Here is a 24,225-nt window from a genome sequence, read left to right as displayed (position 1 = left end):
TTAGTAGTAGACTTTGTGATAAATATTATTTGTTTTGTTAAAATTTATTTTTTGTGAGCCTAACCTGAAAGCTGCTTTCACTCTTGTCCAATTAGAAACCTTAGACTTATCGACTTCTTTTGAGAAAATACCATCAGACCTCCTTCTCAGAGGCGTTCCCGGAGATACATCACTTTCATCCCCACCAGCTGACCTCGATCTTTGTTTCCTCAACAATGATCCTCCAAATCTAGAATGTCCTTTCCACCTCGATCCAGTTCTTTTCATGCTCCGACCACCGGCCATCATTGCGTCGAAGATTACCTGACCATACTCGCATTCCAACTCAGCGTCTAACGCTTCATTTATAAGTTCCATTTCTTTTGTTTCGTCTTTTAATCTTTCGTTCTCTTGATCTATCTTTTTATGGGCGTTATGTAATCGTTTTAAATGATTGACATCTCGAAGTCTTCTTAAAAGTCGTGAATTGTGCTCTTTAAGTGTAGCAAATTGGTCCAGAAGTTCGAGTAATTTATCGAGTTGGTCCAAGGCCTCCAACGTATCTTTGGTATGCGACGCCAATTCTTTGCCTCGTTTTGAAAGTGGATCATCTCGGTCTTTTAGCCTTTGAAGCATATTATCGCATAAAGCTTCAGGATCCGTCGTATCTCCATCTTGGAGAGTCCATGATTCTTCTGGTGTGGGACCTGCGGTGCACGGAGAAGAACCCTCAGCATCTGAGGGTGTCTGCACCGCATGGACTGATAACGTAGCGGGAGGCTCCCCTCTTCGTCTTTTATGTAGAGAAGTACCACTCGGGGGAAGTTCTGAGAAATCTTTTGTATCCTTTCGACTTGGTTTGGTCGCTCTATCATCTTCTGTTTGATTGGTATCAACGACGTCGCTACTTTCTTTTGCTGACGCCATCGTAAAAATTGCGGATGTCGGTTCGTGTCTATTTTTAAATGAAAATAAACGCACGTGTATCACTCGTATCTGAGATGGAAGGGCTTCTAGAGGAATGCATCTTTTGTTTGTTTTGTGGACACAAAAACGTATTTATTTCTATTGCTTTAGGTCTCACTTTCGCGTGAAACGCTATATTTATTTGGCATATGGTTAATTGAAAATTTCGCACAAAATTCACTTGATATCGCTAGACACTAATTTACGACTAGGCACGTTCACACACCGGGATTACACAAATAACTAAGAAACATAGTTAGCTGTAAACTATCTGTATCACACACTCATTACTACTATTTGACTAATTCCGAATCAGATGTTAATATATACTAAATCTGTCACTGGGTATTGTTGTTTTAATATTTGCCGGTAGTGTCATCCGCCCAAGTGTGCGTACGCATCTCGGAAGGCGGGCGGGCGCGAACTGGCGCGGAAGCTCACGAATGTTTCCGAGGGCGTATTTTTAACTCACAACTTTCGTTACTTAGGAACATGCCAAGGAATATAAACCCTTATTTACATGAGCAAAGGATTTCATTGGTTCAAATGGTTTGGTATTATTAATACCTACTTTCTTAATGCTTGGGACCGAGATCCCATTAACCTATATTTTAATGGAAATAAATGAACGTTTTATGTTACCACCCTGTACGTGGTTAAAACGTGATTTTTTATTCAGGAAACTTCGTGAAAGGTTTAATTGCATCTGACTTTAACTTTAATGGATGTTGTTGTGTTTTTTTCTGATAAGTGATTTTATGTCGTATTGATTCAGAATCAAATTATTTTTTATTCAAGAAGGTTCATAAAAGCACTTTTGAATAGTCATGTTAAACTGTTGAATTAGATGTAAAGCTTTAGACTACGGTTCGGAAAGTAGATTGTACTAGACCAACCGGCAAGAAAATCAATAGTTAATTTTTTCCACCATTTTAATTTCACAGTGTTATTATATTTATTTATCTCCTGCCTGGAAATCAAGTGAATTTTATATTAACTATAAGGCTGTTAGGAGTCTGTTATTATATGAAAAAAAAAAACTTTTCCAATTGGAATTTATCTTATTTAAAAATAAAGCCATTAAAGACTACTTATTATTTGTTTAAAAGAGTCAAGATGACCTTATGTTATGAAAAAACTTCTCTTAACCGTAAATCACGCGTTATTTTTTTTTTTAAAAAGACAAACAGATACAGAGTTTTCATGTATCTAATTTGTATGGGATTTGGAACCGTATTGGATTTGGTATATAATATGGTGTTATTAATAAAAACACTGCAAAATTATAATTATAACATGAAGGGCTTATACAAAGTATTTATTGATTCTTTTTAATTATTATTTTTATGTATCTAATAACTGGCCACTATGATATCTTCGACGAAAAAAAAGTAATGTATAAATTAAAAGAACGTTACATCACTTCAAAACGTGAAACAAAGAAATTTTTATTATGTCAAGTATTTGGTTGTGATTTTGTATTTTTTATTTTCAAAATTTTTATAGAAATATAACAATGTACTGGCATTCTAATAACAAAAATTGGTAAGTTTTTAAGGTAATCATTTAATTATGTAGCAAATTTTATTATATTTAACCTTTGATATTATTAACTATTTACCGAATACATTAAAAATAAGTGCGCTCTGTGTAACTTATTGTATATATATATTGTGAGAACATATTGGCTGTTCGATACCTTGGCTTCCCTAGACATAGGAAGGTGCCCGACTCCCAGAAACCTTTAATAATTGGAATCTCCCTACGGATGTTTTTTTATGATGTGCTTTGGATATATTATGAGTTTAAACGTCGATCTGTAAGTTCACAAGTGTACGGTTATTAATATAAAAAGAGAAAACGAATTTCTGTTGTCTCTAAATTGTGTTGACCTAGGCATATAGATTCACGGTAATCAGCCTCTGTATATTATATATTAAATAATTATCAAGATAAGAAAATCCAATCTTTTCTCTAATTGCTGCATCCAAATTTCAGTGCCATGCCACGTTCATAATCATTCAGAATCGTTCAGATTTATGTTTAAAAAATCGACGACACGTAATATTTATACGTGACCGTGGCACGCGTATTCAATCAGTACATATCGAAATGAACCGGGTGATTTCTGACAAAACTGAAACGCCAAATGCAGCTGCGCCGAGGGCAACTACTTTCTCCACTGTTTTGAAAATGCCCCAGTAGTTTTTCTTGTACAAAAATTGATTATCTTTCGGAAGTGCTTGGGTTTTTTGAAGAGATAAATTATACTGGATATATCATACGAGGTATGAGGCGTATACATGCTGCTGTCACCGATTAGGCCAATCAGGGTGGCTTGCAGCAGCGCATTATCGTATAGCCCTATCCCTCCCCTATTTCGAGGAACATTTCTAATTGACATATCTATTTTGAGTCACCTAGTAATCCGTTTACTTATAAAATTCTTTATTTTCTTTGATTGTATCGTTATTTTAAAACTTTTTAACTTTAACTCGTGTAAGGTAATGGTGAATGGCTGCAGCGGCATGGAGTCGGAGGAGAATAAGAAGAAACTGAACGATGACCTGGTGGTGTTCATGCGCAAACGCAGCGAAACTGACGCGCCGCAATACACCGCCAGGCTCAAAACTTATGTCAACTTTAAACAGAAGTAATTAATAACTAATATTTATTCATTTAGACTAACAAAATCGATGCTAACTGATGCCACAAACGTGAAAGTGAGTTTGTTAGTGAATAAAACACCACTCGTTCCCAAGACAAAGACAGTTAGCGTGTTTGTTACGCTTTCGTCTTAAACCGATACTTTACCGATTATCATTACATTTTGCATACATGTTGTAAGAGGTACATTAAAGGTGATAGGATACTTAACCAATAGAATCCTCCAACCCCCAACTTTGATCTGGGTGAAGTAGCGGTTTTAGACTAGTCTTTTATATATAATTTTGAATGTTTATATATAGTTGTAATTGAGTTAAATTTAATAAAATATCAATAACAATTATGATATGTTATCATACTTGTTGAAATATGAAATGCAATACGAGCTGACGTGACATTGCTTTTGATAAATTGCAGGCATCGAAGGGCAGCGGCCGCGCGCCGTCACACTGACTACAGAAACAATCAAGACGGCTCTGCAACGAAGAAGAAGAACAATACAGAGCCGAATGAGAAGTCAGTCGACAGCACGTAAGACTTCTAAAATTATGACATTAAGGCATAAATATTTTTTCATATTGACTGTTATAAACTGCTTATAAAACTTTCATTGGCCCAGTATAAAGATTTTTTCATGTAGAATGGACAAGGAACTCAGTAGGTACTCCTTTTTTCGAAATGATATATTCTTTAGAAACTCGAGATGGTCTAGTGGTTAGAACGCGTGCATCTTAACCGATGATTGTGGGTTCAAACCCAGGCAAGCACCACTGAATTTTCATGTGCTTATTTTATCACGTGCTCGGCGGTGAAGGAAAACATCGTGAGGCAACCTGCATTTGTCTAATTTAAACGAAATTCTGCCACAACAACCAACCCACATTGAAGCATGAGGTGGAATATGCTCCAAACCTTTTCCTCAAAGGGAGAGGAGGCCTTAGCCCAGTAGTGGGAAATTTGATATCCTGTATGGAAATCAACGACTATTAACTCCTCGTTGTTTTTTTAATTTTGATTTCACTAATAATCTGTATACATATATAATTGTATGTATAGTCTATTCAAATAACAAGAGGACAAACGCCAAATAAACAACATTTGACTTCAAATTGACGCGATATCATTGGTCGAGAGCTAGAATAATTAATCTATGATATTATTTATGGATTTGCGAATTTCTATCGGAACGTTGGAAGTAAAATTAAAGTGGATACAAGAAGATTAGTGGAATAGTGTTATAAATAAAGATTTATTAGTCAGAAACTGTTTAATAGTGCACAATATAGCTGAGCTGTTAGCAAACAGCGTGGCATGCGTGAATCTAAGGCTTGTTTATCTTTATTGCTTTTTCGATCGAAATAGGCTATAATATCGAGAAGGGCACACATTATATGAAATTCTAAGGTACTATTCGTATACATATACTTATAGATAAATTAAATGTGGTAGGGCTCACTTGGTGGTAGGGCTTTGTGCAAGCCCGTCTGGGTAGGTACCACCCACTCATCAGATATTCTACCGCCAAACAGCAGTACTCAGTATTGTTGTGTTCCGGTTTGAAGGGTGAGTGAGCCAGTGTAACTACAGGCACAAGGGACATAACATCTTAGTTCCCGAGGTATGTGGCGCATTGGTGATGTAAAGAATGGTTAATATTTCTTACAGCGCCATTGTCTGGACGGTAGTGACCACTTACCATCAGGTGACCTATTTTATGGTCCGGCTATCGATATCATAAAAAAAATATTTAAAGATAAAAAAAATGAATACTTACATCTGCCTAGTATTTTAAATTAGTGCAATATATTTGTGACATTTTTAAATACTTATTTGCAGGCAACCTCCAGCTACGGATGTTAATAAAAGGTATCGCCATGAATATAATATTTGTCTATTTTTTTATAGTAAACTTGAATGTTTTAAATTGTCGTATAATATTCTTATTGTACAATGTATTGTTGTAAGGCGTAATGGCGAGAAATATGGGCATAAGCCGCGGTCGCTGTCTCGGTCTCACACTGCCGAGCCTGTAGACGCGTGCTGCAGGCGCCGGCGACGTGCGTGTCGGAGACGAAGGCGATCCTGTCGAGTGAGTTTCTAAGGCTTTACCTATCTTCACATAAGTAGCCCACCGCATTAATTTTAAATTAACCTTTCTCCTCAAATAGTAACTAAAAATACTAAAACTGTCCTCTATTTCTCCCCCTTATTAATTAATTTTGAATAGGATTTATGATTATTTTTAAATAATCTTTTTAAATTTAAAAAGACCATCAGTTCGGAATGTAATATATCGAGAAGAACCAGCAAAAAGTCAATAGTTACTTTTCCGACACGAAATACTTAAATAAAATTATGTACCCTGCAAGAAGAAAATAATTAGTTTAATATATTGAGAAAAATTCAACATATCAACAGCGTCGTAGCCGTCGTCGCCGCAGACGCAGTTGTGGGCGGCGGCGCCGGCGCAGTCGCAGTCGCCGCCGACGGCGCCGCAGCTGCCGCCGGCGCAGACGTCGACGTCGTCGTTGTCGCAGATGATTACCACAGGCTCGATGGAATAGTATATTTTTATGAAAAATTTAAATGAAAGTTTCATTCTGTAGAACAATAAATTAACACAATTATTCCAGAAACGTCTAGACAGAATTTAATTTTTTTTAATTCATTGAAAACTTCAGTACTATATGTTTTTGATACTATTGTTATTATATTCAAGTTGTGTTTGGTTGCGTTTGTTTTTTGTAAAATAAATTAATAAAGTTTTTGAATTATTACTCCGTTTATATAACTTTGAATTTTCATCTAAATCTTGTAATTAATTCATAACTATTTTCAACCCTTCTGCCTTTCTTTCTTGCAATAAAGGCTGTTGGATCTTTCCTGCGATCCTGTTAAACCCCCACAGAATTACTAACTACAATAATTTTGTGATAAAATCATTTGGTTACATGGAAAGTTTCTTGGATTCTAGAAAATTAGTGCATTAGCTGTTCTCGTCGCCTCTTCATCTTGGAAAAATGGCGCCCAATAACTTTTTTTATAATAGTTGCCATAAAAAGGTTTTCGGTCTATTTTTACAATGAAAATAACTATACGTGTAAAAAATTAAACTAGAAAATATTATATTTTGTTGAATCAATTATTTACATCAATCAGATCAGTCTAGTGAAATGAATAATTAATTTGTTTTTGTTTCTTATACCAAAGTTAACAACGTGACATTTTTGAATAAAACATAACAGTAGATATATAAATATACCGGATTTTTTGTAATTCGACATATTCCCGTTAGGAGGTGATAGGGGTGACTATTTGCAATAATTTTGACCCCCATAATATGTATAATTATGACCAACATAATTTCCATCAGCGTCCTTTGTTCCAAATAAGTTCCAAGTTGTTATACATTTTTGGAGAGCTAAGAAATCGGTAATGTTTTTAATATAATTTTCAAGAAAAGTTTCATAACGTTTTTTTTGTTGTTTTTATGGCCTTTTTATGGAAAAAAATCCAAAAATATCTTGAAATAACATAGATTTCCGTCTCGCATTTTTAAATTTGGACCGACAATTATTATTTTAATATTGATAAATAACCAGTGTTTACTCTTTTTTTAAGTGGCATTTATGACTTATTTTGAAAATAAAAATATATTAAAATTTGATATCTCAAAAATGGTTCACTTTTCAAGATTCGCATGGGGGTCAAAGCTATCACTAATAGTCACCCCTATCACCTAACGGGAGTGCGTCGAATTACCAATAACCCTGTATTTTAAATATATGCCTCGAATGATTCTTTAAGTCGTAGGTTACAAATAGCATGAAGCTGCTCTCCTGCAACACAAACATCATATGCATAGCGGATGCGATCTCCAAAGTGTGATGCTGTAAGTTTATTGGGAAAAAAGTGAGTGGTAGTCATTTAAATGAAAGATATAATAACAAAACTAATATTTATTTCTTAATCTTAAATGTATTTACAAATGAGCAATTTTCAGATATTTTTTTATTATGTATATAATTAAACGTTAATCATGATTTCATGTAAATCTTTCCTCGTTAAATCTGGTACGGTGGCTTCCTCGTGCGGTCTGCCGACTGGCAGGAGCAGTTCCAGCCGTTCGTTAGCCGGTCGGGAGAGGAGGTCTCTTAAACGAGCGTTGCAGTTCAGAGGCGTAGACGTTAGGGCTACAAGACCGCAATACTAGAATTTAAAATATTCAATTTAGGCTTTCATTTTTTTATTGGTATCTGTAGGCGTATTCGATCACCTGATAGTAAGTGGTCACCACTGCTCAAAGGCTTTATCGCCATAGACAATTTTAACTATTAATACATAAGCAACGCGCCACCAACTTTGGAAGCAGCTCACTCAACCTTCAAACCGGAACACAACAATCCTAAGTATATAGTATGTTTTGGAAGAATATATGATGTATGTAACCCCTACCATCAAGTCTTGGTTGATTTAGATAATTAATTTAAAACGTGATAAGTTAATTCTCTTTGTATTAAGCCACGAGGAGTCCTTTATCCGAACTACTAGACAATATTCCCTGATCTCAAAAAGGCACAAGAATTGGGAAATGTACAAATGAATCTAATCGTTTGACTTCGTTTTACGTAAATAATTTTACATAAATCAATAAATAGTCGTCCATTCACGATAATTTTTTTAAGCTCACACACTAATGAATTGTAAGTCAAAATCGTCCAATATATTTAAACCTATAACTTCGTTTTGTTGAACTATAATTACCTGAATAGCTGCTAATAAAAACCCAGCTGCTATCGCCACACTGATCTCATTGTAATAATGCATCTTTTTCTTCCCATCAGCTCGCCAGGAGTAACTCTGTCTAAAGACTAGAATAAGAGCTGGTGCGTCAGAGAGGTAAGGCTTTATGTGGTTCGTAGCAAAGGGTTTCAAGTCTGTCACCCATTGCCTAGACATTCTTCTGGCGTAATTTTGTTCTTCTTCTTCTTCCACGATTCCTCTGATAGCTTCTTTTGTGCTTGGATCCTGTACGACTACAAATGTCCAAGGTTCAGTGTGTGCACCGGATGGAGATGTACCTAGTTATACATTTTACAAAACATAAATTGGAATGATGCGTTGATTTAGACTTTATAAGTTTTAATAATATCATTGCCAGTCCATCAAATATCACGTTATGCCATAGTTTAGTTTAACTATGCCTTAGTCATAGTTCGTAGTCAGTTCAGACCATAATATATGAAATTATTTTATTACAAAGATTTCGCAATACAAAAATGATAATAACCTCCAAAACAATGCTCAAGAGCAAAAAGTCAACTTACGCCGGAATTACAGTTCACAAGTTTGAAAGCAAAGAGAACTGCACAAACTCTTGTTAACTCTCATAATTTAATGGAATGGTGAATTTAATACGACCGAAATGAGTACATGTAAGGGTACAGGTTCAAGCCAAATGGTTTACGCGCTTTCCGAGGAACGGGTATGTAAACACTGTCATTTTTCAAGAATCTGGACTGCTATGGGAATTTCTTGCAAGAAATACTCAAATGATATTCAATTGTTTCACTAAGAGTTTGAATCCAGTACGGAGACCAACGAGTCAGTCATGAGCTTTTCAGATATAAATATGCCTCTTATGTAAGGCTTTTTTCAACATTCAACCCGGAACAAAGCGATACAGTAGCATACCTGCTGTCTTTACAATATTATCCAGCACTTCCTGTGGTATTGGCTCAGTGCTAAATTTCCTTACTGTTCTTCTCTTTGCCATAAGTTCGTAATAATCAAGGGATCTCCGGAGAACGTCTTCCATGGGCCTCTTAGGAGGTTTGTAAGGAATATGTGGAGTATCTTCAGGAAACGCGGGCACCAGGAAGTCAGGATCATCATCATCATCGGGATGTTCTCGTTCTGAAAATATTTTTAATTATTATTTTATGAATAACTCTGAGCTTTGCATTGCATTTATATAAATGGCTGAAATTAAGTTCTAGTCTATTATTGTCTTTATTTTATAAGATGTTACTTTAAAACGTCTGTTATTTTAAATACGTGACTATTTAAGCGATATAAAAATAGTTATGGAATGTTCATCATCGTTGCTACGATAATAAAATAGAATTATAGTAGTAATTATTGATATATTACATTATTTATTATAATAATGTACGAAGTTTCACGACTACTTCTTAAATATTATTTATTTTATCGTCAATCAATATTTTTGAATTTATCTGGATGTTTTTTTGCTTATAATGGAAAAACAATTTTATTCAACCAGATTCTTAATTGTTAGGGCACAAGAAATTTACTTAAGTTGCAGATTTTTATTTAAAGTCTAATATTATTTCAATCTAATACTACCCATAAAAATACTTCAATATATCCTTTAAGATATCGGTGCTAAAATGTCTCGCGAGATAAATAGTGCAATAGTAATACGTGACTAATGACTACGTGAGCTGAAGTCCTGTACAATTCCCCATTAATTTTCTGCGCACTTATGTAAGTATATAAATAAATGACCTCAATTTGTAATCAACGCAATGTATCAAGTGGGACAAGTTTTATCTCTGTAAAGGTTAGGTTATTGCTCATTTCCTTTATTCAATGATATAAAAACGTGTATAATTAGTCACATCAATAAATACGACCTCTGACAATAAATCGGACATTTACGGCGGCGCTTTCGTTTGTTTAATGCTAAAACCTTTTTATTCCGGTATACAATATAGCATGAAAGTCACCCTTGTCACAGCAATTGTTTTTTGTAAAGAAGGGGGAAGTATAAAACGAAATTTATATTATACACTAGAACCGTCAGTATTAGTTTATATTGGTTATGTCGTTTTGTAAGTTGGGCATGAAAAAAGTTCTCCCCGCTTTTGTGAGTATAGTCTTGTCTCAGTGTGCATGGTAAAATAATAACAGATCAAATAGAAAGATTGAGATCCAACAGAAAATCGTTCTAATTTCGTCCGTTTGTCTTCATAAGAAAGGTCTACTCAATATCACAAATGTATGTGATTTGGATTAGACCTTTACTATTGCAGTCTTTGCTTTGATTAAATCATTTAAACAGGATTGTTTGATTTAAACCTTTCTTATATTATAAGTCTTTGATAGATGTGGCCGTTAAAATAACGGAGTAGTTCGCATATTATTGTGTAAAGAGTTGTTAATTATTTTTCTATTATAAAACATAATTTATCACTAATTTAAGTTTATTAATACCCAATACATTTAAATTTGGATTGTTAGATATTAATTTGAATAAATTTATGATAGACAATCAGAGGCGTTGGCCGTCCACCGCAAATACTTTGACAAACTTTGTTTGTAGACCATGCACGACGTCTGGGCTAAAAACGGCAGGTATTCTAGTTTGAGCGTTGAGCAAGGGTACAAATCATAGCGTGTAATAATATATTACAATTAGTGTTTAAGTTATTAGTGTTTAATTCCTTTAATATATTTATATATATCATAATTCTTCAGTCAGTCATAGTCTACTGCTAAAACTAAGCGTCTTGTGTCTAATAGCCGACACAATAGTTAAATTAATAATAAGTATGAACCATATGTTAGATAGGGTTAATGATAATTATTTTTAATTGTTATAATTTCTTATCAAATGAATGTTAGTAGAAGTTAATCTTTTTAATATGAAGTGATAGCGTATTTCATTAATTAGTTATACTGATGTCGTATCGTCGTAAAACAAATATTATTAAAGAAGGTTTTATTGAAATTGGATGCAACGATGCAGTTGAGCAGGAATCGTGCCCATTGAATTATCAAGGCAGTACAAAATACCACAACTATGTGAAATAAGAGTTCCAAAGATAAACTTTTTAGTACATTTGATATCATGATGCTTCTTTTATCATTAAGATGATTCTTTTATCATGGGTAACAGTGTGTACGTCATTCCCCTTATTAACTCTAAATATATCAAAAAGTTTTTTTTTTTTAATTGTCTTAATAAAAATTATAATGCTTGGGAATAAACACATATATGCATATTAAATAAAGTTTGTTTAGTCTTTGTTGGTTCATTGAAATGAAATATATATAAGTGTGAATACAATTATTTATCATGAGAAAATAATGAAATCTCAATGAACTCTGACCTTGATCTGTTTATCTCTCTAACAGTGCATTGTTTTATACATAACGATAACACAATACTATTTGTTGGTTACAATATATCCCGATTCCATTCCATTCCGAAATCCAATCCAACTTGAACTATCACCAAAGCAATATGATGTTACCAAACTAAATAACCCAGAAATTGGTCGTGTTATTTTTGAATTCAATTTACTTACAATGATTTAAACGATTGAAGTCGCTTTCAATAAATCAAAATATTTTTAACTAAATTTAATAGTGGAGAATTAGTAGTATTGGCTTCCAGTTTGACATATTTGTCGATGTTTATGGGCGCTCGCCTTTTTTATGGATACAAGTTCGTTAGATAAGGCCATAGCGTAAAGTTGAATAGCTTATAACTTTTTCGATTGAATGGACTATTTTTTTAACACAAAATATTTTACTGTAAACCATAAAATCCAATTAATACTTTATTAAATAAACTAGCTTGTCTGCGCGGTTTCAGCTATCTCGGGTCTATGTGTGCTGTTACAGTATATAGTTTATTTTAGCCACAAGAGGAATAAAGAAAAATAAACAACTTCGACATTGAGTGTAGTGATATCATTGGTTAGCTTGTAAAATCTATGACATTATGGGTTGTCGTTATAGTCGATATTGGAACTTTGGTAGTATTATTATACTGGATATAAGTAGTAAAGTGGAATAGTGCTGTATGATATGTTAATATATGTTCAACAATAACTGTAGATCTATTCTGTAGAAGAAACTCGAAACTCATCGCATATCACGAGCGTGAAGGGTCAAAGCGTTATGCGACATTGGTTAAAATAATTATAAAATGTATAAGATATATAAGTATCAAAAACGCGTATCACTTTAAGTCGGTTATCAACATTTCACGAGTGAAATAAATAAAGAATCGTACTTTTGCTGGTAGTGCAGCATACAGTAGAGCTATTAGGAAATCGAATTGAATAAGTAAATCTTAGGTTTGTCTATCGTTACTTATTCTACGATTGGAATAGGGTATCAATGGTCTACCTAACGCAAAAATATGTTTTTAAGCCCGACTCCTGAGATCAAGCTCTCATATTTTGTCAAGACTTTATTTTTTCTTTACTTTACTTTTTTCTTTATTTTTTCTTCGAACAAACAAACAAACTCTTTTACTTTTGTTATAGTAAAGTTAGATTAAATACTTGCGTGTTTCTGTTGATTTTGAATCTGGATAATATTATTATTATTATGCTATAACATAAATAAGGAAAACAATTGTCTAAAGTATCGCACTAATGACATAAAGAGGTTAGTTTTATCTGTTCGTTGAGATTTACGAGTATAAATCTTGAGCGCGAGAAAATCGTCGATTCTCGTGCTATTGTTGTAAACGTTGGCAAGGCTACGGGTGATCCACCAACTCATCCACATTCACCATTCACTTGCCCTTATGAAGTTTACTCAGGGTCGGCGTATTTGATGACACAAAGGAAAGTGTTGCGCAGAATTTACGAAATTTGATTTAATTGCCTTTTTTCAAATTTATATTATGACCGGTATGATGATTGACATTATTTAGCAGGAAAAGTAGTCAAGATGAAGATCACTTTATTAATTGATGTTGATTTTAATTTTTAAAGAAAAAGTCTCGGTCCGTCAGTCCGGTCCGGTCGGTGAAGATCCTGTGGAGTTTTTTTTATATACAATTGGTGTACGAGCATATAGGCTACCTGGTGGTAAGTGGTCACCACTAAACACTGAACAAATGAAACAATCCTCACATCGCCAATCAGCCTCCAATCCTTGTGCTTGTAGTTATATATAGAGCCAATGGGTTCTATATAGAGCTGTTTGCTGAATATATGATGTTTGGTTGGTAGCTACCGAGACGGGCTTGCACAAAGTCATACGACCAATAAACTCACTTACATTTCGACAACATGGACTCCAATAATTATAACATCAAAATAGTCTATTATCATAGAGTTACAACATTTCATCGCTTAGATAACAAGTAAGATCTAATAGGTAATTTAGATCTGTGAAGGCGGAACCGACAAAATTTTTTTTTAGATCATATTATAGTGAATAATAATGTTTTTGAAGTATCATAGCTATTTTAATGATATATAAATAACCGGAATACATTAAACTAATGGGTATCGAATTGTTTACGATTTGAATAAGGAAGGAAGCCATTATTTTCATATTACTCAAATATAAATGATTCTCGATTGAAAACAAGTGCAATTATTTACCGCAAAAAACATTTGCACTTTTGATAAATTAAAATCGTTTGCTGTATTCAAAGTTTAAAGATTTAACAAAGTTATATTAAATGTAAACCTAGCTAGTGCTACATCGGTTCTCCGAAGCAATAAACTCATTAATTACTCTTTTCCACAAATCAATCCACGTATAGCCAATGCTTACCGTAGTAGATATAAACAAACCATAGATTTGCATATTTAATGCGACTTTTTGATTAAATATTTCTTGATTAGGTATACATTACATTAACAGCCTGTAGATTTCCCACTGCTGCGCTAAGGCCTTCTCTCTCTTTGAGGAGAAGGTTTGCAGCATATTCCACCACGCTGCTCCAATGCGGGTTGGTAGAATACACATGTGGCAGAATTTCGTTGAAATTTGACGAATTTTGATGTTTTCCTTCACCGCCGAGCACGAGATGAATTATAAACACAAATTAAGCACATGAAAATTCAGTGGTGCTTGCCTGTGTTTGAACCCGCAATCATCGGCAAAGATGCACGCGTTCTAACCACTGGGCCATCTCGGCTCTTATTTAGGATCGGATTAGGTATATATTTATTTATAATACAACACTATTTCACGTAAATAATTATATCCACTTCTAAAGCTCCGACAACGTCGCCTGATAAGTAGATTATTCAACATTTCGATCAATAATATCGCTTCAAGTCAATGTCAATGTTGTTTATGAGTATATATCTTTATTCCTCCTATGGTTGCAATACAGTATAAGCACCTATGTAAATAATACATAAATTAGAAATAAAACCTATTTTATAATATCCTTTTGCGCACACAAATATAATTTTTAATAATTCATAAATAAGGTATATTACTCAATACAAGATTATATTAATGATAAAAAAGTATGGGCTTAGTATTCGTATCATAAATATTCATAACATACATATATAATTGTATTTAACTAACATGACTGTATTTTTAGATGTCGAAAAAGAGTAACTTCTGCCTTTCTTGCCGGTTCTTCTCGGTAGAATCTACATTCCGAACCGGTGGTAGCTTTACTTTAAATAGTTTTTTAAATGACCATTCAAAAGTGCTTGATAAAACCTACTTGAATAAAGTATATTTTGTTTTGATTTGATTAGTTGATTTCTAAGCACGATACATTTAATTGTACTTTGCTAGTAAACTTTGTAATTAAAACGACGGTAAAGATAAAGGTAAAGGAACTACTGAGTTTCTCGCCGGCTCTTTTTGGTAGAATCTACTTTCCGAATAGGTGTCTGATTTACATTTAATTTAATAATGTAACATGACGATTCAATAGTGCCTTTATAAGCCTACTTGAATAATTATCACCTTGATTTGAGTTGATTTAATTTGTTTATTTATTATCGTTATCGACAAGGGTGGCTGGTTGCTTCGTCCAAAAAATCGGAATTGTGAATCAACGGGGAAGTTTTGCTAGCATTCTTAAAACCACTCCACAGACATGTTTTGGTCGATAACTATTTTTAATTATAGACTTGCTTATTGAAAAGGTAAAAAATAGTAGTTTTATGGTACCGAATTTTATTTGCTTATAATAATTTTTGTGTGTATGTGTTATTTTAAGTCGGTTGATTTTTTATTTTTATCTTATATCGGAACATTTTTTATGGTATAGTTTTGCGGACGAGCATATCGGCCACCTGATGTAAGTAGTTACCACCACAGACAACAGAAAAAAAAAAATATATATCCCGCTGAGTTTCTTTCGCCGGTTCTTCTCAGGTCTGAGGTGCTAAATTCCGAACCGGTGGTAGATTTTTGACAATCAATAAGCAAGTGTATACACTTCTATATTGAATAAAGATTTTTGACTTTGACTTTGACTAACGGAGCTGTAAGAAATATTAACCATTCCTTACATCGCCAATGCGCCACCAAACTTGGGAACTAAGACATTACTTCCCTTGTGCCTGTAGTTACACTGGCTCACTCACGCTTCAAACCGGAACATAACAATACTGAGCACTGCTGTTTGGCGGTAGAATATCTGATGAGTGGGTGATACCTACCCAGACGGGCTTGCACTAAGCCTTACCACCAAGTTTATTATGTTTTATAGCGTTATTTCCGATTACTATGACAATAATTACTATATAATAAACTGCTAAGTGTGACATTGTTATGAGAATAGTTAACACTGCTATATTTTTTGGACCATATATATGCTACACCCAACAACTATTCTAGTTCCAGGAAAACTTCAGGAGGCTCGTGTTTGTTTTACAAAACAAAGACAATTTAGACGTTTGTCTCTGTCGGCAATATAAAGAGATAAGTATATATAATAGTATGTATAATAATAAATTTTTATTTGCTGGAAAGAAATAGTCCCTTGTGCCTGTAGTTACAGTGGCTCACTCACCCTACAAACCTACTGCTGTTGGGCGGTAGAATATCTGATGCGTGGGTGGTGCCTACCCAGACAGGCTTGCACGAAGCCCTACCACTAAGTAAATCATAATTATCTCCGGATTCAACGATCCAATTCCTGAGAGGTATAGGAGATAATTAAAATTTAACTAATTGCATCTCTGCAAAGCCGGGACGGGTAGCTGGTATTATTATATAGAGCGTTTAACATTTTTTAGAACTGAGATTAGTGGTCGGGGGTTCGGCCTTGTGAATAATAAATATTTATATGGCTATTTACAAATGGATGTTAGCGATTGCGTTGTACTTGTATGTCTCGAACTAAAGGTCATATGACTAGGTGTAATTGTAAAATACTAAGTCGCTATAAAATATATGTCTGTTGTAATATATATTGAATTCATTCCGCGAATCGCTGAATATATTTACATATGTATCTGAGGTCAAACTAATGAACAAATTATTATATACTATTGATAGATTTTTAATTAATAAATTATTTATTATAAATTACCGATACTACAATAGTAACATGTAAAAGTACAGAGAATTTCACAAAAGAAAATTTTATCGAGTCAAAATACATATTACACTAACTCTACCTTGTTTAAACTCTTATACCCTTTACAAGATAGCTTGATCTTTTTTATAGACGTAAATTTTTCTGATCGACATAACTTTGCAATGACGAACATATTATTTTCTTAATTTAATGATTTTAAAAAGTGTAAAAATATTTTAAAAAAATTATATAATACAAAAAATTCTAAAGATTCAAGCGTAATCAGAAATTTTTAAGACTTTTTCTATTGGGTGGTTGGGGTCTTTAGCTGGTATAACACTTTTTAGGAAAATAATAAAAAAAAAATTTACATTCAATCGTTCCATCGACTGTTATATATGTTATATTTTCTGTTCCTCATCATAAGCCCGTCTGTCAAAAAGATCAAGCTAACTTGAACAAGGTATAGGTGTGATTTTTTTAAATTATAAAACCATTTTTGTGTTACGTCTTATCATATCCAGCGAAGCAGTACAGGAACAAAAAAGTAAGACTAAATTGATAACCTTCGTTTTTGTTGCATGTTATTTGAATATGTATTAATGCAGAAACTGTTGAAATAAATATGTCAAATAGTTTTTATATGAAATACTTGTATGTAATATTTTTATATAACAATTAACTGATAACGATACACTGTCGGTCGGTAATATGAGTCAGTTAAACACAGACAATTTAACCCTCTAACTACGGTCTATTGACGCCGCGACATAATTTTATTGGATATTGGGAACTCAGTTTTGAATGCTGAACTCATTGACTACAATTAGAATAAATTACTTGACAATTGTTATTTAAAAGTATCTGAATACAGTACACATAGAATATATATATATATTTATACTAAATAGATCAATGAACTGATTTATAAATATATATTGAATAAGGTCCCGTCGGAAACTGGTGTTAAAAGAGAAATCATGTTTTTTTTTCTTTTTATGAATTGCCTTTACCTACAATGGCAAATGGATCATCTAACTGGTCATCACTGTCTATAAACATTGACATCAACCATCCAATGCGCCAACTTGGAGTTACACTGGCTCACTCATGCTTAAAACCAGAATCCAACAATAATAAGTATTATTTGTACTTTGCCGGATCATCTCATATGAGGTGAAAATGTTTAACCGATTTTAAGTATCACATTTTCTAACCATCATGGTTCAACCAGGCAGTTACGCAGTAATAAAAATAATGGAAGCATCACGCCGGGTTCAAGTATATATTTTTTTTGTGTTTAAAACAAGTCGCGCTCTAGCATGGGTCGTATATCCGTGGCATAGGAAGTCCCAAATCTTCTCCTTATGTCGAGTATGCGTTTGCACGAAAGTATGATTTAACACTTTGAACAATTATGCAGGTAATATCGTGAACCAACGGTCAAAATACTCGTCTACAGTATTTTGTATTTTTACTTCATATATCTATTCTTATCTTGTATACTTTTAAATAGAACAAATTGATAAAAACACTATCAACTCTCGGATAACAAACGTTTTTTTTTACCGTATTATTTATTTTATACGGATGTGGCTCGTCAGTTAAATATAAGTGACAAGTTATGTTAAAACAATTATATATGTAGGTATATATCCTGCCTGGATGTAAAAAGTATTAGCGCAATGCTCCCAATTACCATGTCCCTGAACTCGAACTTTAGCTGGTCTTACGAATCATCCTAGCAAATGGGCTACCTGATAGTAAAGTGGTCACCACCGCCCATAGACAATGGCGCTGTAATAAATGTTAACCATTCCATACATCACCAATGCGCCATCAGCCTTGGGAACTTAGATGCTATCTCCCTTGTGCCTGTAGTTACACTGGCTCACTCACCTTTCAAACCGGAACACTGAGTACTGCTGTTTGGCGGTAGAATAAGGTCTTGACGCAATAACTATATAAATTTGATTGTATTTAATTTTAATTGAAATATTCAATCAACATATTTTTTTAAGTATGTTATAAGTACTTTTAAGTCAACTTACAGTAAAGTTACCAAGAAGAACTAGCAAGACACTCCGTAGTTATTCTTTTAATTACATAAAACACATTTTTTTAATTTAAATATTGTTAATATTCCTATTTACTCTTCCTTTTAAGCTTATCACTTATGTTACGAGTGGGGACGACAATAACCTAAGAGGTCAGGATCGATCCTGCGACTTGTTACATCGCTACGCGGCCCTTAAACCATTGCGCTATTGACGCTTTAAACACATTGAAATATCACGAGTGGTGAAGATATCAAGTAATATAGACACTAAATGGGAACCGGTTTCCTAACCTTAAACTCTTAGGGTTCAAGTTCAAGTTTTTGTAGATATTAACAAAAGCCAAAAAAATAAGGCTCAATTAATAAACTTCATTCCAAGTTAATTAAACACAACAACAAAACAAGTAAATAAAATTATATATTTATTAAAAAAAAAACTAACGCAATTCTTGTTACTTAACGATAACATCGACTTAACGTGTATTTAATACAAGATGATTTACACGTAAGGATTTAAATTAATTTAATTACAAATGCACGGACGCCATATCCACGACGTGGTTACAACGAGCATGCTAGTTCTAACGGTACTTATCTCTGCACATTATTTTGTAGACCGTTCACTTTTGCATCAACGTTAATTAATACTATTCCAGTGACTTCGTTATGTAAAACGATAAGGATATACAGTTATTGGGTTACCTATTTGTCTGTATGTCAGATAATGTTATTTCGAACCGGTATAATAAGTGCTATGGACATATAAGTGCTTTTATAGTAGTACTATTGTTGCAACAAGATTAATAAAAACCCAAGCGATTATAAAAGAATGACCTCTATGACATTTATGATACGTTGTACGCACCGTCAAGGCTTATTAAAAACATATTTAACCAGAAAATGAATTTGCTGGTTACTGTTCGGAACAAGTTACATATGGTTGGTTGGTTGGTTTGGTTGCGATTAACCTTTAAAACCTTCTTATTTTTTTTAGGCGATTCATACAGAATATTAGTTGAATATTTTGTTATCGATTACTTATACGTATTAAGCTTGGAACAAGACACAGACGTATTATAAAAGCAAAGTTTAAAATGTAAATTAAATAAATTTATCTATGATTATTAATGAACATGGTTGTATAAAAATAAATGTATTATTAATAGTGTGATTTTTTTAGAAAATTTTAAATAAGTATGCAATTGAATTAATACTTAATGGTGGTTTAATCCAATTGCAACAGGAGTAAATATAAATAAACAACTTTAACCTTGAAATGACATGACATATGTGGTTGATATCTTAAATAATTTACGTTGTTCGTTATGGATACCTGAAAAAACACATTTTGAGTGACGGCGATATGTCATCGGAGTAAAATTTAAGTGGATATAAATTAAATTAAATCATGTAAAGATAAATATATTTTATAAATTAAGAACATCGAATTTTGAACATTAATGGCATCGAATAATTAAACTTCACGGTTGATATTCTCCTGCCATTGGAACAGGCTATAAGATAAGACGGGCTTATACAGATGTCTTTTTATGCTCTATAGAGTAAGAGTGCTGGGCGAGCTGAGATAGCTTTAGTTTTTAACTTCAGAAATAAAGTATAAAAGGAGGTATTAACAAATAGGATGTCATGACAATAGAGTGATTGAACTACTAAATAGGATAAAAATATTGATAGACTCAATTTAGCGGCGCCATTCGAGTCTTTAGAGCTTGGTTAGGGTTATTTATAAATCGTCGAAGACTTCTCCTGGCGCAATGATCTAAGCAATCCATAGCAAGCTGATATTTAACCGATATAAGAGATATAAGAGATTATTGCAGGGCTTATAAGAGATGGAGAGCTCCGTATAATATAAGCTGCTCTAACGTAAAACTAATTTTTTTCATGTTAAATATGGCACCATAAATGTTTTTTTTTTTTTTTTTAATAATAAAATAATGACAAATGGGCCTATCTAACGGTAATTATTCACCACCGGCCATGTACATTGACATTGTAAGAAATATTTACTTAATCGCCAAAGACCTACCAGCCTTGGGAACTAAGCTGTTTTGTCCCTGTTACACTGGGTAAGCGCACCTAGCAAGACCGAAATACAACAATACTAAGTATTGTTGTTTGGCGGTAGAATATTTGGTGCCTGAGTGGTAACAGTCGAGCGTGTAAAAACACCACACTGATTATGAAAAAAAAAATCCATAAATTAATTATAATTTTCAGTCACAAAAGTATATATTTTTATCTCTACGTTAAATACTTGGTAACATGTGTGGGATTATAGCAAAACGGATGTTTTGACTGATTCAAACTTCGGGTTTATTTACCTTATTGCCAAGTTGTAAATCGTTGGATATTCCGACAAGTATATAGGCGGCGTAATGTTAAACATATGTGAAATGCGAGCAGAACATTGCGCCGATAAATAAGAAAACCATTGATTTTATTGTTGTACCATAACAAGATTCCGTAGATGTTTTCAACATCCAATATTAATAAATTTGCAACTAATATTATTAAATAGAATTGATAAACAAAGCTTGTTGATATATATAGTCTATAAATATATATCTAAATTTAATAATAATATTAAATTTATTACGATACTGTAACACGACTCTTGTATAAAGAATATTATTGGGATCTTGATTGATTGTATGGAATGTAATTGAGTGAATGAAATCAAAAGAACTGATTATTATTCATAGTAGATTTTTTAGGAATTTCAAAACCGGTTTTCTTTTGATTTCATTTCATTGTAAACTATAATACACTCATCTATATTTGACGCCAAAATTATGAAACTTTATTCAAAATAAAATTTTAATGTCAAATAGTAGTTAAGTTCGAATTGATGTCTGTCGATAACAATTTACTTTTCTTTACGTTTATAATTTTTTTTTTCTTAAACTCTAACCGGTCAGTAACTTGTTTCCGCTCTCTAAAATTATTTCTATTTTGAATTATAACAATTTAGTCAATTGCATATTTCTGCACATCAACGTCTGGAGCTCTTTTAAATGAGACCATAACCAAATTTTTATGTGCAGTTATCGGCTCATAATCACTGGGACAATAATCGGCTTACGCTATTAATATATAAGATTATATCTTTCGAGAGAGAATTCGTTAAAAGAGTCGTATATGTTATTTTTTTTTTTATTTACCTTTACAATTTTAATGTAATTCAATGTTCCTTCTAAGCTATATCCAATAACAATCTTACCACAGGATATCATATACATACCATAAATACCATAACAGAATAAGGATATATTATAAACGCGTAATACGTAAGTAAATTTTATTTTTATTTAATAACTAGTACATTCTAGTAATTAAATAATAATAATTATAGCTACGCGTCCCGGCTTCACGCGGGCACAAAAGTGTGGTGACCTAAAATTGAACAATAGCTAAATAATTAAAATTGTAAATAATTAATAATTTCTATGCAAAGGCTACGAATAATTTGAGATAATAATGATCCTTAATTAAAATGCTGATTAACCGCTTTTTTACTCGTCTATATATAATTTCATTGAAATTATAATAATAACCTTAGTGTATAAAAAAAAAATATAACATGTTTTTCTTCATAATTAACTTAAATTTAACCAATATTTACATAAAACTATCTATCTAATAGATTTTTAAGGAATTTTATTCAATTCTTTGTCGTTTGTTTAAAATAAATATCCAATATGGATAACCTTTTATTTAAAATGGATACTAGTAATGGTAATGAGAGCAATTTTCAATCTAAATAGATAACATTGTCTCATAAAATGATACTAACCTCTGCCACCGTTATTGTTCGCGAATTTCTTTTTCAAGCCAATTCTATTTTGATTTTCTTCCAATCTATTTTTATGAAACATTGTAAATGCAACAAAAAGCACTATCATAACCGTGTAAACTATAAAACAATTACTTTCTAACGTCCAAACAACGAGGGATATAACATTCATTATAGTCGATTTTTCCCGCGAACGTTGACTTTAGTTTTTTTTTTAAATAATTCGCAACACAAGCTACATGTACGCACGCACGCGGCCAACTAAGTTTGTTGTCATTTACAAAAGTATAAACCGATTCAACGTGCGGTCGTTGAGTTAGTGCTTCCCAATTTAGTACTCTTTTACAAGGTATTAGTGACTGTGTTCGCTTTATTAATTTTAACTTAGAATATTGATAATGTTGTATAACACCGAATGCATGTTCACGCGACCTTGACTACTGCAGACGAAAAAAAAAAAGAAATGTGAGACTATGAAGTATGACGCATTTCTCGTATGCTCCGTGGAATTTTTATTTTTATGTTGACTACATTATTTTATAAAGAAGTTTACGTTATTTATAGTCAGTATCTCTATTAATTATTTATTTTGCATGATTTAAATTAGGTCAAGGATTGCATATTATTTGAAACACTGACTTCAATTTTTAACCTAATAGCCTTAGTTTATTATTTATCTAGATAGAATGACGTACTATAAAATAACTGAAACACACGGACAACTTTATTATCTAAGTGTGCGTGACAGTTCTCACAACTTGACACTCGCGAAACTTAATTCCATTATACCTATTAGTGTGCATGTATTTACTATTTAGCGGTCAAGAGTTCGCCCCTATTTTAATTTAATCTAATATTTTTCTTATCATTGTAACATCTTTCCTTGTAATAATGTGTCATTGCCAGATATAGAATATTTAAATTATTTTAAACTATTAATACCCGGCTATATGTAAATACTCAGGTGGATCGGTGGATGGTTTTGGTAGGTACTCAAAGTATTAGATTTTAAATTAACATGGTTATTTTTATTACTAACAGTATTTAAAACGGGATATTTACCATGTTTTTTATTTTTATTTGTTGGAGCTCGATATTTCGACATTATCTACGAATGTCTTGTTCACGAGAGTCTCGTGAACAAGACATTCGTAGATTTAAATACTGTTAGTAACTCAAAGTATTAGTCTCGAATCAATTGAGAGCTCTTTGTGTAGAAAACATAAAAAAGAAAGAAAATGATAACCTCCTCTTTTAAGTCGGCTTAAATTAACTTACCGAACCCGAAGGAACTGGCCCAGAAGTTTTTTCTACAGTCGAGTCAGACAAATTATTGTCGACTGCTGGAGATACATAAACAGAAAAAATAAATCGCCTAACGCCTACGATATTCCAAGTGTTGTTGTGTTTTTACCACGCTTTTAATATTTATATTAAATCTCTTATTAAAAAAAG

General features: G+C 32.8%; 3 protein-coding genes across 6 annotated transcripts in view; 1 reads left to right on the top strand and 2 right to left on the bottom strand.

Moving 5' to 3' along the window:
- Positions 1-1,360, bottom strand: part of LOC125067334 — a 35,728-nt gene extending 34,368 nt beyond the window's left edge. For both annotated transcript variants that reach the window (XM_047675874.1, XM_047675875.1), the window contains exon 1: positions 65-1,360. In XM_047675874.1, coding sequence (XP_047531830.1) covers positions 65-906 — 842 coding nt within the window. In that variant the 5' untranslated portion in view covers positions 907-1,360. The remainder of the gene's footprint in view (positions 1-64) is intronic.
- Positions 1,361-2,441: 1,081 nt separating this feature from the next.
- Positions 2,442-6,340, top strand: LOC125067382 (protamine-2-like). Of its 2 annotated transcripts, none has more exons than XM_047675943.1 (6): positions 2,442-2,490; positions 3,450-3,598; positions 4,030-4,143; positions 5,449-5,478; positions 5,578-5,701; positions 6,031-6,340. In XM_047675943.1, the coding sequence occupies exons 2-6, from the start codon at positions 3,453-3,455 to the stop codon at positions 6,151-6,153; spliced, it is 537 nt and encodes a 178-aa protein (XP_047531899.1). In that variant the 5' UTR covers positions 2,442-2,490; positions 3,450-3,452; the 3' UTR covers positions 6,154-6,340. The 2 variants fall into 2 exon arrangements, with proteins under 2 accessions (XP_047531899.1, XP_047531900.1); XM_047675944.1 differs by having other exon boundaries at positions 2,485-2,503.
- A 1,216-nt stretch (positions 6,341-7,556) lies between these two features.
- Positions 7,557-23,050, bottom strand: LOC125067221 (iodotyrosine deiodinase 1). 2 transcript variants are annotated; one of them, XM_047675685.1, is made up of 4 exons: positions 22,771-23,050; positions 9,307-9,528; positions 8,377-8,648; positions 7,557-7,821 (listed from the first exon to the last, which is right to left on the bottom strand). In XM_047675685.1, the coding sequence occupies exons 1-4, from the start codon at positions 22,940-22,942 to the stop codon at positions 7,639-7,641; spliced, it is 849 nt and encodes a 282-aa protein (XP_047531641.1). In that variant the 5' UTR covers positions 22,943-23,050; the 3' UTR covers positions 7,557-7,638. The 2 variants fall into 2 exon arrangements, with proteins under 2 accessions (XP_047531641.1, XP_047531640.1); XM_047675684.1 differs by having other exon boundaries at positions 8,377-8,693; positions 22,771-23,048.
- Positions 23,051-24,225: the final 1,175 nt, after the last annotated feature.

Source organism: Vanessa atalanta, chromosome 11, assembly GCF_905147765.1.
Source record: "Vanessa atalanta chromosome 11, ilVanAtal1.2, whole genome shotgun sequence".
NCBI classification, from domain to species: Eukaryota; Metazoa; Arthropoda; class Insecta; order Lepidoptera; family Nymphalidae; genus Vanessa; species Vanessa atalanta.
Note: the sequence above shows the minus strand (reverse complement) of the source record. Positions and strands in the feature narration are given on the sequence as shown.

Excerpts from the sequence above, each read along its gene's own strand:
- LOC125067382 (XM_047675943.1), top strand. The coding sequence starts at position 3,453 with ATGGTGAATGGCTGCAGCGGCATGGAGTCGGAGGAGAATAAGAAGAAA. Across the intron at positions 4,144-5,448 it reads GAGAAGTCAGTCGACAGCAC|GCAACCTCCAGCTACGGATG; the intron begins GTAAGACTTCTA and ends ACTTATTTGCAG. Across the intron at positions 5,702-6,030 it reads GACGAAGGCGATCCTGTCGA|CGTCGTAGCCGTCGTCGCCG; the intron begins GTGAGTTTCTAA and ends ACATATCAACAG.
- LOC125067221 (XM_047675684.1), bottom strand. The coding sequence starts at position 22,942 with ATGAATGTTATATCCCTCGTTGTTTGGACGTTAGAAAGTAATTGTTTT. Across the intron at positions 9,529-22,770 it reads GAACAATAACGGTGGCAGAG|AACGAGAACATCCCGATGAT; the intron begins GTTAGTATCATT and ends AAATATTTTCAG. Across the intron at positions 8,694-9,306 it reads TAATATTGTAAAGACAGCAG|GTACATCTCCATCCGGTGCA; the intron begins GTATGCTACTGT and ends ATGTATAACTAG.